The 16,082-nt window shown below is 47.7% G+C and overlaps 1 protein-coding gene across 33 annotated transcripts in view; it reads left to right on the forward strand.

Moving 5' to 3' along the window:
• ANK2 (ankyrin 2) overlaps positions 1–16,082 on the forward strand; it is a 359,674-nt gene that overhangs the window by 304,992 nt on the left and 38,600 nt on the right. For 21 of the 33 annotated variants that reach the window (XM_074338595.2, XM_074338609.2, XM_088792641.1 and 18 more), the window contains 6 exons: positions 1,130–1,165; positions 8,291–8,515; positions 9,938–10,036; positions 10,999–11,153; positions 13,451–13,662; positions 13,900–14,104. In XM_074338595.2, the coding sequence (XP_074194696.2) occupies positions 1,130–1,165; positions 8,291–8,515; positions 9,938–10,036; positions 10,999–11,153; positions 13,451–13,662; positions 13,900–14,104 (932 nt within the window). The remainder of the gene's footprint in view (positions 1–1,129; positions 1,166–8,290; positions 8,516–9,937; positions 10,037–10,998; positions 11,154–13,450; positions 13,663–13,899; positions 14,105–16,082) is intronic. The other 12 variants (XM_088792646.1, XM_088792642.1, XM_074338597.2 and 9 more) reach the window with 3 other exon arrangements.

Raw genomic sequence — 16,082 nt, forward strand, 5'->3', positions numbered from 1 at the left:
GTTGATTAATGACAGCCACGTGCCAACAATGTCAGTTCTTCATGTCATGCTCTAGAAGATGTTATAGCGACTAAAAGTCCATAAGAAAGTGATCTTTTAGAGGACTTCTTTTTCATAAAAACATGTCAAAGACAATTTTGCTGTGACCCTAAAACCACTCTAAAAAATTAAATCTATTCAAGAAAGTGAAGATACTCGCTCTAACAGGGCAAGTTGCCCTTTGAAATGTAAGGGAATCAAGGCTGTTTGCCGTCTGACAATATTAATATTTATCCGACTGCCTAGTGCAGTTAATTTGGTCACACTCCTCTGTTTCCCACACCCGCGCTGTGTAAAGGTACGGGAAGGTAGATTCTTCTGGGTGTAGACAGTGATTTTATAAGTAGCAGAACTGTGTTGTCAGGTTGCATTTCTGGTCCATGAAACACATCCTGTTGTGTATGAAACACAGGTGAAGCGTGTGAAAACGTGTGAGGTTTGAGGAAGAGCAGATGCAGGTAAAAGGTGGTGGAGGCTGGGGCTACAGAGCCAGTTCAGGCCCTGTGACCAGTATGGGGGCCGCGGCCCGGAGCCAGAAGGACGGTCTGGACAAGCCCTGACCTCGTTTGTTCACACCGCTTTTTGTGACGTAGGTAGTTCGTGTCACCCACTCTGCCTTGTACTTGATGCTGCTGTTTGTCATTGAAGCTGTTCTTTAAATTGCGCCTTCTCTGTTGGCATTTCTTCTCAAGTCGCCCACAGGGCTTTACGATCATTATGAAAATATTTGGAGTATGAATGAAAAGCCATGGGGACAAAACTGTGTCCATGCAATCGGACTGTGACTGTCATTATAGTGCCCGTGGGTGTCTGGTAGTTCCTTGCACGCTTAGGCTTTGCCAGCACCCACACAGCCCGAGCTGAGCAAGGCTGCAGGTTGGGGCCCAGGGGCTTTCTGACGTCCCCAGGGCCCTGACCGGGCGCTCCCCATCGCAGCGCCTGCACAGAGCTGGATCTCACTCGCATTTCCGCCCCTTTCGGTGAATACTGTATGGTGTATAAATGGTAAAGTGCAGTGGAGAGTCACCTCTGATCTTTATGTTTCACTGTATCCATCCTTCTCTGTGCTAAAGTGTGTGTTCTGTTGCAGCCGCACCTCTCCGTGTATCGACCGTGACAGCAGCAGGTGAACTTGCATCATTCCTTCTCTGAACATGTGCCCATTCCTCTCTGTCACCTCTGCGTCATTCACGCTCTCGGGGTGCTTCAGTGAGAGCAGGCCTCCCCAGGGCAGGGGCAGTGTCCAGGTCACGGCCGTGGCCCAGTTCCCCTTCTCTAGGGCGAAGAGGAAGTGGGCACCTTGGGTTTCAGTGGGAGTGAGGGGGGGGGTGTCCAAACTGATGCACACCTGCTGGCCACCTGCCTCGGTCACGGATCTCGGCTGCTTCTGGCAAGAAAAGTGTGGCAAGGCTGAAACACTGTTCTTAGCAGTTACACTAATTGGCTGACCTGTTTTAAAGTTATAGTAAAGGCCTTGATTTCACATGTCACTTAGCAGGTGGTTTTTAAATGACGTTCTAGGTGGACTGAAGGCTCAGAGTCTATTAACAGTGCATTTCCTTGCTAGGACTGCTTCACATGCAGCCTTTGGATATTTTGGAACTTGTGCTCTAGAACGATTCTAGTCAGTGCACTAAAAATACTCCTTATTGTGTGTTATTCCGATAGCTATTCTGAAGGTTCTCAGCATACTGCTAATTACAGTATTTTTGTTACACAATCACGCATCCTGGTACTACAGATTGTCCACAGATAAGAACATTTATATTTCCAACTCGGAAGATTTTATATGCAGCCTTTCACTTCTTCTAAAACATACACTAAATACTATGTCTCTATACGTGAAATCGTGAATGATGAATAACTGGTTAGTGATTTTAACAAATTTGAGCCACTTTTTTCAAAACCGTTTTCCATCAATGTTTCAGTTATGGAATTCTGGGGTTGGGGGGAATTAAGGGGATCGTAGAGGAGAAAGCCCCGTGTATAGGGTCGTCCGGGGATCAGATCTGAGGGGGCTCCTCGCTGTGTGCACGCAGATCACTGAAGCACCCTGAAGCCTTCCTTTCCTACTTTCACCCAGTAACTAACTCTGAATGCTGCAGTCTCCTCCTGCCCCCACCCCCGGTCCTGGATGAACTGAAAGCAAACCTAAGAATGGGTGGAGGGTATGTTCCGTGAAAGACTGGGACGTTTTCTGCTGCACCTTGGAAGCACGGAGCTGTTCAGCTAATCAGATTATGTCTTTGTAGGCAAATCGTCTGCCTAATGATGGTGCATTGCTTGGGCTTTTATTCTCTTTAAATTGTGATAACACTGTCTCACAATTTAGAAATTTGCAGTGAGTTCCTAACTTGCATGATTGCCGAATTCCGTCTGGAGTGAGATGCGCAGTTTTGCAAGTGTGTTACACGTTCCCGTTTGCACAGCCGTCAGTCGATGTTGGTGCAGTGCGGCCTCCCGCAGAGCCGCTGTGGCGTGTCAGCCGCGGCGCAGAAACAATATGTATTTCTTTGGAGTGAGAGCAGCTTATCGCCCCAGTAGGAATGCTTCCAGAGCATCTGAAATGGAACATTCCAGTAGCTTTCCCAGCCTCGTTAACAGTAAATGACACATAGAGTTTTAACACCAGAAGCCACTCTGGAGTTTATTTAGTCAAAGTCTCATTTTATGGTTGAGAAAACTGAAACCGAAATGTTTGTTAAGCGCCTTGCCCAAAGTCACAACAGTAATTCGAGGCAAACGCAGATGGGACGGCGATCAGAGAGCGCCCCTGGCGAGGGTCTGGTCCCTGCTTCCCCGCGTGTGCTCTGTGACAGCAGGATTCTTAGGTCTTATTTAAATAGTCAAGTTCACAAGCTGATAAAAGGCCCACCATCCTATTATATTAAACTGTCAGCAAAGTTCCAGTTCACTGGAGGGATTCGGTATATGCTAGTTTCTCCATTATTTTCTAGGTGTCATATTGCACCATAGTTTTTAAGACATCCAGAATATGTGAAATCATGAGGTGCAGGGAAAGGAAGGTATGGGAACAAGCATTTTTGGATTCCGGATTCTTTACCCACGCAGTTAACCCTCACTGTCCCCGTCAGGGCATTAGGTTCCCCCTTGTTTACAGATGGGGCTTCAGCGCGAAGCTCACCAGCCATAGAGCTGGGCGTCACTCACAGGCCCCCCCCCCCCCCGTCCCCGACCCCACTCACGGCAGCCTTTTATCTCAGTGCCTGTCACCTCCAGGTGTTTATGGACGTTCTCTTGTCCCATTTTTAATCTCCTGAAAATAGGAGAAAGTCATATTTATTTACTCAACTCCAGTATGTGAATTGATTCATCTCGTGACTCACACCTTCCAACTTTTCACTTTTTCCTGTGGAACAAAAAAGTGAATGGTTTCTTATAGTCTGCTTTTTGCTTGTGAAAATTATTTCACATACCATAGAAGAATTATCAACTAATTCTACACCTATCTAAATAGGGACACCTTTGGGAAATCCGACATGGTTAATGAAAATGCTCCAATGTGTACCCAGTTTTATGCTATAAACTATTGGGATTAACTGATTAGCATGTTGACTTTTGCCTAAAAGACTTCTCATCAGCATCGAGATATAACTTGAATCATTATTGATCTCTTATTCCCTCTTATTTGAAGAAAAGACTTCTTGTAGCATCCAGTTCTACATATTCAACTTTTTAGTTGTTCATTCCGCAGTTACATTATTTGAGTCTGATTTTTGCTATTTTATGAGCTGAAATACCCGAGTAATTTGAATGAGTTCTGACCAAAGAATTCAATTATCTTCAACTGTGTTTCCCCAAAAGTAAGCCCTAACTGGAAAATAAGCCCTAGCATGATTTTTCAGGATGACATCCCCTGAACGTAAGCCCTATTGCGTCTTTTGGAGCAAGAATTAATATAAGACCCGGTCTTATTTTCGGGGGAACACAGTACTCTCACGAAGGCCCTCTCTTTATTAGACATAAATATGTACAACTTCTCACAACCTGTTCTTTTCGCTCTTCCATTCATTCACTTACTCAAGAATTATTTATCAACTATCTCCATCCACGTTGTGCTAGGGCTGGGGGAACACAGGAAGAAATATGGCCAACAAGGTTGCTGCCATTGTGGCCCCTGTATGGCTCCTGGGTGTGGTTATAACTCATTTCTCAGTCACCAGGAAAGTAAGTGATTCTGAGTCAGCCAAACCCTCATGTGACATCTGGGGCTCAGAAGCTACACATCTTGGCGGCAGCAACAGTGTCGTTCCTCTCTGTGACCGCAGTTCCTAGCAGGGCGCCCGGCATTAGTAGGAGGGTGACAAATGTTGCAGGAGGAGGAAATGAGAACAGAGAGGGTCTCAAAAGGAGCAGTCAGTGACAAGATCAGAGGAAGTAGTCAAGCACATGCTTAACCATTGTTCCAGCCAAGGATGTCACTGCTTCAGAGAGAGAATGCACTGCCAGCAGATCCCCTCGTGCTCTCTCTGTGGGGACGTCATATAGGCCGTGAGCTGTCCCTGGGATGGAGAAAGGAAATGGGACGACAGATGGCGTGAGTGACAGGCAGCTCCTCAGTGCCCTCCTGGGTACACACAGCACTGAGAGAGGTAATATTAAGCGGACACACGATACTATTAAACTCCTAACAAGTTGGAGTCCCTGTATGGTCACCAGTGGTGATAGTAATCAAAAGGTGGGAAACGTAGAGAAAGTCAGCAATACTGCAATGAGTTTGGAACAGCACCGGTTGAAACTTAAGTAGTTTTTTTCTAGTTTTCATAAAAATCAACATACACATAGTCAAATAAAAAGAATAAAAAGGAACACAAACCTTTATATTCATCCAGAAGTAATACAGGTTCTTCAATTCTTTAATACATGTAAAAACACAAACAGAAAAGATTTTTTAAGGATTTATACTTAAAGACAAGTAACATGAAAAGCAGCCAACCTTCATACTTGTGTCTTGGGAAAGACCAGAACATCCACTCAGTACCGAGCTGATGGTTCCAGCCCCTGGTTTTGCTCCATACGAAACCTTAGCAGGCGGCCGGCGTGCTGTGTCCAGCCTGCTGGTGCACGTGCGGCGGGGGTGCCTCCCCTCTGGTCCCCACTGCAGGAGCTGTCCAGACCGGTGGGGGCAGGTGCGCCCTCCGCCACCGCAGTATGAACAGCAGGGTTTCCCCTTAGGAGCATGATTAGTGAGTTCTGGATTCTGCTGTGAGAGGGCGCTACGCTCTCCTTTTATCTTGTCTAACAGAAGTGAGTTGTGTTTCTAGCCCACAGCTTAACACCTTTCAGAATCTTAGAGGTTGTCACAATGTATGCCTAGGTGTGGAGACCTGCGGCATTTGTGCTGGTGAAGCCATGTGACATCCACATGGATAGGGATCTGTGGTTTTCCTCTTTCTTTTCTCAACAAACAAACAAACAAAAACCAGCAAATGCAATGAAAATTGGGAAAGAGTATAGTGTAATTTGTGGATCTCCTCTCTGCTCTGTCCTTCCATTACTTCAGTGTGTGGGTCTCTCTCCCTCATCCTTCCATTACTTCAGTGTGTGGGTCTCTCTCCCTCATCCTTCCATTACTTCAGTGTGTGGGTCTCCCCCCCATCCTTCCATTACTTCAGTGTGTGGGTCTCCCCCTCATCCTTCCATTACTTCAGTGTGTGGGTCTCTCCCTCATCCTTCCATTACTTCAGTGTGTGGGTCTCCCCCCCATCCTTCCATTACTTCAGTGTGTGGGTCTCCCCCTCATCCTTCCATTACTTCAGTGTGTGTGTCTCTCCCTCATCCTTCCATTACTTCAGTGTGTGTGTCTCTCCCTCATCCTTCCATTACTTCAGTGTGTGGGTCTCTCCCTCATCCTTTCATTACTTCAGTGTGTGGGTCTCTCCCTCATCCTTCCATTACTTCAGTGTGTGGGTCTCTCTCCCTCATCCTTCCATTACTTCAGTGTGTGGGTCTCCCCCTCATCCTTCCATTACTTAAGTGTGTGGGTCTCTCCCCCTCATCCTTCCATTACTTCAGTGTGTGGGTCTCTCCCTCATCCTTCCATTACTTCAGTGTGTGGGTCTCTCCCTCATCCTTCCATTACTTCAGTGTGTGGGTCTCTCCCTCATCCTTCCATTACTTCAGTGTGTGGGTCTCTCTCCCTCATCCTTCCATTACTTCGGTGTGTGGGTCTCTCTCCCTCATCCTTCCATTACTTCAGTGTGTAGGTCTCTCTCCCTCATCCTTCCATTACTTCAGTGTGTAGGTCTCTTTCCCTCATCCTTCCATTACTTCAGTGTGTGGGTCTCCCCCCCATCCTTCCATTACTTCAGTGTGTGGGTCTCTCCCTCATCCTTCCATTACTTCAGTGTGTAGGTCTCTCTCCCTCATCCTTCCATTACTTCAGTGTGTGGGTCTCTTTCCCTCATCCTTCCATTACTTCAGTGTGTGGGTCTCTCCCTCATCCTTCCATTACTTCAGTGTGTGGGTCTCTCTCCCTCATCCTTCCATTACTTCAGTGTGTGGGTCTCCCCCTCATCCTTCCATTACTTCAGTGTGTAGGTCTCTCTCCCTCATCCTTCCATTACTTCAGTGTGTGGGTCTCCCCCTCATCCTTCCATTACTTCAGTGTGTAGGTCTCCCCCCCTCATCCTTCCATTACTTCAGTGTGTGGGTCTCTCTCCCTCATCCTTCCATTACTTCAGTGTGTGGGTCTCCCCCTCATCCTTCCATTACTTCAGTGTGTGGGTCTCTCCCTCATCCTTCCATTACTTAAGTGTGTGGGTCTCTCCCCCTCATCCTTCCATTACTTCGGTGTGTGGGTCTCCCCCCCTCATCCTTCCATTACTTCAGTGTGTGGGTCTCTCTCCCTCATCCTTCCATTACTTCAGTGTGTGGGTCTCCCCCTCATCCTTCCATTACTTCAGTGTGTAGGTCTCTCCCCCTCATCCTTCCATTACTTCAGTGTGTGTGTCTCTCCCTCATCCTTCCATTACTTCAGTGTGTGGGTCTCTCCCCCTCATCCTTCCATTACTTCAGTGTGTAGGTCTCTCTCCCTCATCCTTCCATTACTTCAGTGTGTGGGTCTCTCTCCCTCATCCTTCCATTACTTCAGTGTGTGGGTCTCTCCCTCATCCTTCCATTACTTCAGTGTGTGGGTCTCTCCCTCATCCTTTCATTACTTCAGTGTGTGGGTCTCTCCCCTTCATCCTTCCATTACTTCAGTGTGTGGGTCTCTCCCTCATCCTTCCATTACTTCAGTGTGTGGGTCTCTCCCCTTCATCCTTCCATTACTTCAGTGTGTGGGTCTCTCCCCCTCATCCTTCCATTACTTCGGTGTGTGGGTCTCCCCCCCTCATCCTTCCATTACTTCAGTGTGTGGGTCTCCCCCTCATCCTTCCATTACTTCAGTGTGTGGGTCTCTCCCCCTCATCCTTCCATTACTTCAGTGTGTGGGTCTCTCCCTCATCCTTTCATTACTTCAGTGTGTGGGTCTCTCCCCTTCATCCTTCCATTACTTCAGTGTGTGGGTCTCTCCCTCATCCTTCCATTACTTCAGTGTGTGGGTCTCTCCCCCTCATCCTTCCATTACTTCGGTGTGTGGGTCTCCCCCTCATCCTTCCATTACTTCAGTGTGTGGGTCTCTCCCTCATCCTTCCATTACTTCAGTGTGTGGGTCTCCCCCTCATCCTTCCATTACTTCAGTGTGTGGGTCTCTCCCCCCCTCATCCTTCCATTACTTCAGTGTGTGGGTCTCTCCCTCATCCTTCCATTACTTCAGTGTGTGTGTCTCTCCCTCATCCTTCCATTACTTCAGTGTGTGGGTCTCCCCCCCATCCTTCCATTACTTCAGTGTGTGGATTTTTCTGGATACACATTGAAGGAAGCAGAAATGTTTGCATTTATAACAAAAGGAGACTTATCCGTGTTTTTTATGTGTTTTCATTCTACTTTCTAAGCCAACTGGATATATTTTTATTTATAATTTATATTATCAACAGAAAGTAGCAGAAATCAGCAAAATCATCTTAGATTACAGATACAAATAATATAAAAAGTAGAACAACAGCAGAACAGAAATGAAGACTTTGGAATAAACTAAAATAACCTTTAAAGACAAATTTTTGCCATCATACATATAAATGACCGAAGATGTTTCAGGAGCAGTGCATTATAAAAAAAACTAACTCAGTAGGTCTTGTTTTCTGCCCAGTATTTCAAACCCCAGCTAATCTTCTGTTCCAACTTTCAGTTTCCTGGTCAGTTTCATGGTGGACGCCCGCGGCGGTGCCATGAGAGGCTGCAGGCACAATGGGCTGCGCATCATAATCCCCCCGCGGAAGTGCACGGCCCCCACGCGCGTCACCTGCCGCCTGGTCAAGCGCCACCGACTGGCGACAATGCCCCCGATGGTGGAAGGCGAAGGCCTGGCCAGCCGTCTCATTGAAGTCGGACCTTCTGGTGCTCAGTTCCTTGGGTAAGCGCTTCTGATAAGCCTCCCTCGTAGTCGCCAGTGCGCTGTGTCCTCTGCCCGACACCCTGGAATGGAATGGAAAAGGTACGTCAGGACATTTTGAAAGAAGATGAGCCACTAGGAAATTTTGTAAAAATCGGAAGTAGCATCTGAATGCTTGACTCCACTTACATGCTTCTTATTTTAAAGCGTTAATGAGTTCAACATTCAGGTTAGTTTATTCTTTCTCTGTGGATGTGATAACAGCGGCTGGACTTCCAGTGTGACTAGCCAATGGCACGTGTTAGTTTTTTCCTCTGAGACTTAATGGTACAGTCATAAAAGAAATATTACTATTCCAAACATGAAGTCTCATGTGGTTATGAAACAATATGTTCACTCTGGAAAACAGTGTTGCCTTTATAGAGTTTCCACAAATTTTGTCCATATGATATGTCTCTTCTGTTATCAAAATTGCTACCTTGGGTCTTACACACTCCAATGGTGGGCTGTGTAGTCAGAGTTTTCATTAAGATGACGAAATCAAGACTGACTTCCGCCATACTCATTTTAGCAGTTTTGAGCAGAAACTAGCATTTCTTTTTTCTTCTGTTTATTTGTACGGCTGCTGTTTTAGGAAGTGGTATTTCAGCATGCCAAGAACTGACAAAACGATGACGTTTTGGATGGGGAAAGGTTCAAAACAGTTTGACACAAATCAATTGTATTTAAGTCTTGTCATAGCAAATCTTTGTGCTCGAAAACAGGGAGAAAATCCTGTTAATCATGAAGTTTTGCTTTGCCGATGTCATGTCAGGGAGAGGATTTCTTGCTTTAGAACTCAGCAAACGTTCTAAAGCCTTGTAATTTGGGGCAAACTAGGACCACGTTGCTCCAAATTACGTTAGCACCTGGAAAGGGCTATGTCTCTTTCCCAGTTCGAGAAAGCACCTCCCGTCAGGCCAGAGGCATAGTGGAGCCCTTGCCGCTTTGGGTGGCATCAGGAAGCGCTGTGTGGTCAGAGGAGTTCCCCATCCGTGGTTCCCGTCACACCGTGTCCCAGTCCCTCCCCCCTCCCTCATGCTCAGGTCGTTTAGGCTTTTCAATAATCTTCAGATCTGTGGAGGAATAGCCATGAAAACACCCGGCCTCTGCATGGGGCCAGTTTTCATTGTATTCCCAGCAGCTTCGTCTTTCCTGTGGAACACCATTTTTCTTTGCCGGCTTCTGCCCTGGCGGTCGCAGACAGGCCGACTCCACGTGCTCCCTATCCACACGCCTCCATTGAGCACTCTGGGTCTGGCTCCTTGCTCTGTGACCAATGGAGGAGGCAGGACCAAACCAGACTGCACCCTGGTGACCAGCGGGTGGCACTGGGGCTTGGTGGAAAACACCCCTGAAGCTCACTTCTGTTCTTTCTTTCACTGCTGCTTTGGATGTGCTCAGTAAGCTGCACCTGCCAACGGCCCCTCCCCCACTTAATGAGGGAGAAAGTCTGGTCAGCCGCATCCTTCAGCTGGGGCCTCCTGGAACCAAATTCCTTGGGTAGGAGTGACTTCAAACCAACCGATGGCTGCTGGCCCCCATCCTCTCCTCCTTCTGCAATATGATTTCTCTTTTTGTCATTGTGCCCATGACATGTCCCTCTCTATGATTTACATCCTGTATAATCTGTCTCTAGTGGACCATTTCTGACCCTGTGGTATGTGACTTTTGTTTTTGGGTGATGTTTTTATATCTTTTCCCTTAAAGTGCTGTGACCGTCATTTTTGTTTAAAGCATGACATCTGCCTAGTTGTCCTATGTGCTAGTTACGATGTTGTTATGATGAACTTGGAGTCTGTATCAAAGCAACCTGGACTGAAAATGGAAAAAGCCTCCGGAAGCTTTGAGGGTGGATGCAGCTGGAGTAGGACGCTGCATGCCCTGGCCTGAGTGTAACAGGCGCTGCACGGGGCTGACCGCTGAGTGCGCAGGGCCACGCGTGTGCACGCACCTGTTGTGTCCCGAGCGCAGGAAGGCGAGGCCAGCCCGTGAGTGCATGTCTCTGTAGTCCCCGAGCGGTCAGCTTCTCTGACATCTCATTACTACACATCCAGTTGTGCCGCACATGAGCTGTTTCCCTCCTAAACCATTCTGTCATTTTGCACCTCGTAGAAAGCGTCTTAGGCCATCGGCACACATCGTAGACACATATGCATGCACATTTCTTTTGGTTAATGTGTCACACTTACGTTTATCGAAGGAGAAGTTCCAGAATGCCACATGCACTCTCAGGGAAACACCACTGGGCTTAAGGCAGCAGCATGTCCCCAAGGACCCATGCCCCCGAGCTGGAGTGCTACTGTGCGACCGTCCGCTGGCCGTGGGCTCGGAGGACGGCCCGCTATGTCCCTGTCCCCAGAAAGAGGAGAATTCCAGGTCACTTTGCAACAGACGGAGGCACGGTGGTTGTCTGCTGCTGGCTGACCGCTGTCCACACTGAGTGTTCTGCCTTACTGTGTCAGGCCTGTGATCGTGGAGATCCCGCATTTTGCTGCCCTTCGAGGGAAGGAGAGGGAGCTGGTGGTCCTGCGCAGTGAGAATGGAGACAGCTGGAAAGAGCACTTCTGCGAGTACACTGAAGACGAGTTGAACGAGATCCTGAATGGCATGGATGAAGGTACTTCCTATCGAGTCTCGAAAGAACTGAGGTAGAAGCATGAAAGTGATGCGTTTCTTCCTTATGAACTGGTGTGTGTGTGTGTGAGTGTGTGTGTGTGAGTGTGAGTGTGTGTGTGAGTGTGTGTGAGTGAGTGTGTGTGAGTGTGTGTGAGAGTGTGAGTGAGTGTGTGTGAGTGTGTGAGTGTGAGTGTGTGTGAGTGTGTGTGTGAGTGTGAGTGTGTGTGAGTGTGTGTGTGTGAGTGTGTGTGTGTGAGTGTGTGTGTGTGTGTGTGTGGTATTATTTTGCCACAGCAAGTATTCTGGATTGTTCCAGTGCTGATGAGTGAGATAACACACTATATTTGTTGTTACGTTCAGGAAAATCCAAATCCTTTAAATAGTACAGATCTCACCTTAGAAGTGAGGTACAGAACACTTTACAACATCTTTACTATAAAATTTTTTCAAACCTAAAACATGGGATAGAACAGATTTGTTGTTTCATAACAAAATGAACGGATACTGGATAATAACTCCACGATTTAAAAAAATGAAAGCTGAGATGTTTAACACTGAGAAAAAGTGCTGAGCTTGTTGCAGGAAACTTGCATAGACCCATAACTAGTGCAGCATAGGATAATATAATTTGTTTTGAACTTTCTATTGTTAAGGAGACAGGAAAATTAAGTTCAGTCAGATGTGTGCATATAGTTGAAAGAGGGTTCCCAGGGTCAAATTCACACACACGTACAGACACGGCAGAGTAACTTATGTTTCCTAGGCCATCTGAGCTCTCCAAATCCCAGGGCGTGCTTGGGCGCAGCCGCAGGCTGAACCATGTGAGTTTGAGGCGAGGGAAGTAGGTCGTGCTTGGACCTCCTTGGGTCCCCGTGCTCACGCCAGGGGACGTGTTCCTCTCTCAGTGACTACACAGATGGGCAAGTACCCAGTCTAAGTGCCGAGGGCACACCGCGTCCTGTGCTGGGCCGGATGCTCAGCTGTGTAGCTGCCCCTTCAGGACGACTGGCAGCTGCATGGCATGTGGTCGTGGGTCGTGGATGGGGCCTGATGGCAGCTGCCTCAGTGTCCTCTGCGTCCTCCCAGCTTCTGTGACAATAGAGGCCAGGCTTACCCTACGCAAGGGGTGGACGGGAGAAGACGTGTTTAGGTCAGTCTCTCCAGCGAGAGTGAAAGGATTGGGGCTGTCACTGATGAGGCTGGCTCCATGAAGCCTCGGATGAACCACTGATGAAGCCTCGGTCCGTTGCTTCTCCTTCTTGGAACCATTTCTGTTGCCCACACTGAGGTTTGCCTGTCACCAGTCCTGCTGTGAGCATGGGGGTCTTGTCCTTGGATGGGCACCCACTCTTACAACTTTCTGCATAGGTAGAAAGCTTGTTTCAAAACAGAATCTGTTTTGCGTATTTTGGGTTATCATGTGTGGAATACGTTCTTTTCTGGTGTATGCTGGACGTGCCGGTGCGTTGTCTTCAGTGATGTGTGGTCAGATCCCGGGACTCTGCTTCCTGCCCACCTCTACTGTGTAGGCAGCGAAATGGTCCTGCCTGAGGTGAGGGCTGGAGGTGACTTCTGACAGTGAGCGGCGTTCCATACTCCCACAACATGCAGTTTTCCGCTTAGGTCCATGGGCTACGTTTTACTGCAGTTGGTTTGTCTTCTTGCCCTACATGTCTGCACTAATGCAATTTATAAAATGCCCGTGATCTCATCCTCCTGATGTTACGTGGTATGTTTGGGAAGCTCGTGGTTTTGGGGGGATATTGAAATCCTGAATTCATAATCACTGGTTTTTATTTTTAACATCCACAGTGACTGTCTCAGAGACAATCAGTCCCCTGGAGTAAACACACAAACACAATTCTTATCCTTACAAGACACATTTTATTCCTGCACTACCCCCCCTGAGAACTGAAAGAGCCATATTTCTTCTTAAAACCCCAATGAACGGTTTTGAACTAACTTTGCAATTGGCAAAGAAAAGGCGTGAACAGTTTCATTCCCTCCCATGAACCAGGGGCAGAGCAGGTGGATTTCACGCTGGGTTTGCCCTGAAGCCCCTCCTGCCCGGGGTGGCCAGGAAAACACTGCGCCTGGGGCCAGACGCTTTTCTGTCACTTGCCCTGCAAAGACCTGTCCCCACAAAGAGACCGCAGACAGGTCTCAAAAGGTTGCAGGTTTTTCTGGTGGTGGTAGGGTGGCCTTGCTCTGAATGTTCCTGTTGGAAAAAGCCGTGTGCCGGGGTTGAAGGCCCTGGGCTGTCAGGCCCGCGCGAGCGCCTGCTGTCGCTGTCCGCAGTGCTGGACAGCGCCGAGGACCTGGACCGGAAGCGCATCTGCCGCATCGTCACGCGCGACTTCCCGCAGTACTTCGCCGTGGTGTCGCGCGTCAAGCAGGACAGCCACCTGATCGGGCCGGAGGGCGGCGTGCTGAGCAGCACGGTGGTGCCGCAGGTGCAGGCGGTGTTCCCCGAGGGCGCGCTGACCAAGCGGATCCGCGTGGGCCTGCAGGTGGGCGCGCTGCGTGGGCGCCGCGGCGGGGGCGGGGGTCAGGCCGCGCGCCCCAGGGGCTGTTGCCTGTGGTCAGAGCACTGGGCGTCCTGGGTCTGGGACGTTTTCCATTAGTGCCTAATAACAGTGCTGACTCACTTCCGCACTGGAAGCCACCAGACTCACTGGTGCACTGAGGGACAAGTTTGACATGAGATGGAGCTGTTATTGCTTATTGTCATTCTTTCCTTTGCAAAGGCTCAGCCGATGCACGGTGAGCTGGTGAAGAAGATCCTGGGCAACAAAGCCACCTTCAGTCCAATAGTCACTTTGGAACCTAGAAGAAGAAAATTCCATAAGCCAATCACCATGACCATCCCTGTCCCCAAAGCTGTGAGTGATGTCATACTGAACGGTTTTGGGGGAGACGCACCAACCTTGAGGTTACTGTGCAGTATAACAGGTGAGTCACACGTGAGGATGCGAGTAGAACATTCTGAAAGAAGAAACTTAGGTCCTCGTAACATTAGATGACCTTTGTCATGAGATGCCGGCAGGGTTCTGTGCCTCAATTCAGGAGAAGTGTCCTAATTAAGTAGGGAGCTGAAGGTGAGATGGAGTGAACTGATAATTACTGATGGATCCTCTGAGACACGTCAGTGCTTTGTCACATACCTCACCGGAGCCCTGTCAGGAGACTCACCCCACTTTACTGAAAAGGAGACCGAGGCTAAGAGAAGGTCCATGAGACGTGCAGCATTACACCATAAATATCTGCAGAGCTGGGACTCAAAGCCACGCCCATCATTTCTAAGGCCTCACTCCAGATATCTCATATCTGTGGAAAAATACCATCTTGAAAAATTATGCCCAGTACTTCAAACCTAACTCTTCTGTCTAGTAATTGGTTATGTTTTTACCATTGATCTGTTGAAATAACTTGGGGAAAACAAAGTAAAGGTTTTTAATGATTAACTGAATTTTGGTCTTTTCAATTGGAAGTTGCAATGGCTTTCAGACAACCACCAAACTCCTGACACTACCAGAACACTGGTTGTCCCTGCCCAATACCAAATGGTGAGAGGTGAAAGGTCCGCACTGACTCACCTGACTGATCATGTCCCTACTTATAGTAGCTGCGTGACACCGATGTGCAGTAATGTTCATACCATTGTCAGCAGGAATGGTGGCCGTCCCCACTTGTCCAGGTGTTGGGATTTCTCCTTCATGTTGGCAGGCATGTTCACCCTTATTCTAATTCTCCCTTCTTAGTCATGTTTTCTCTACACTTATGATAGCAAACCATTGAGACTTTACCCCCTAAGTTTAATAACATGGAAAATTTAAAATACATGGACGAAAATGAGCTTTTATGCTACGCTTGTGATCGCTTTCCCAGACGCTCATTTCTGGCTATTAGCAAGCATTCCTGGCTCTTTCCCATACTTTTAGGCCCATGTGTATAAGATTACCCTCCTGTCTCATGCGACATAATGGCGTGGCAGTGAAACAATATGGAAACTGCCCATGCACACCTGCCCTTGTCGGTGATCACATGTAGACACATGGGCCTGGATGCCCTCAGCCTCGTTCTTCTGTCCCTGCGTCTTCAGATGGGTTTGTACTGAACTACCTCTTAGATTTAGTTACTGGTTTAGAAATTATGTTGACCTGGGTGTTAGGACGTTTGTGCCGTGCTGTGTTATATAGTTCTGCTAAGACTTTGTATTTGGAGGCTATTAGAATCAGTTTCCATGCCCTTTCTCTAATAATTTCCTTCCTTAAGAAACGTTAGAATCACGATTTTTCTTCGTCTCAAGCACATATTCCTCTCACAGCACTCTGTTTTACTCTTATCTGTGCCAGCTGGATTTCCCAGTAGGAATGGAAGCTGTCACCAGCCTCCGTGGCGATTTTGCGATGCACAGAGGCCCCCTTGGGCATTCGTCCATTCGTTCACTGCAGCACTTACATTGGTCTCTTAATGTTTTCCAAGCAATTTTTTGCCAACTTTCAATTGCAAATTGAGAGAAAATTTTATTTCACGAAAATAATTGCATAAAATGGGAAGTTTAAGAAGAAAAGAATATCTGGATTTTTCATTATTTTAACAAAACATTCAGCTGTTTGTATGGTCAAAGGCTCTTTTCAACTCATCAACTGTATACAATTTATACTTATCTTCAGAGCCGAGCAATCACAATAAAAGCCTCAGAATGTCAGGCAGAGACTAGAATATCTAACATTGTGAAGCAGTTGTTCAAATAACCGCCCTTCAATTCATTTCCTTGGGAGATGGTGGCCCGTTTGCTCTCCCTGTTGGTTTTTAGCATGCAGTTTTTAGTCATTTTGTTTCCAGTGCGTCATTGTGAGGCGTGGCTGGGTTTCTGTTGGTGAACACAGCCAGGCCCCAGACGGGATTGTACAGCCTGGAGTCTGGA

Source organism: Rhinolophus sinicus, chromosome 15, assembly GCF_057876585.1.
Source record: "Rhinolophus sinicus isolate RSI-liver-muscle chromosome 15, RSI-T2T, whole genome shotgun sequence".
NCBI lineage: Eukaryota > Metazoa > Chordata > Mammalia > Chiroptera > Rhinolophidae > Rhinolophus > Rhinolophus sinicus.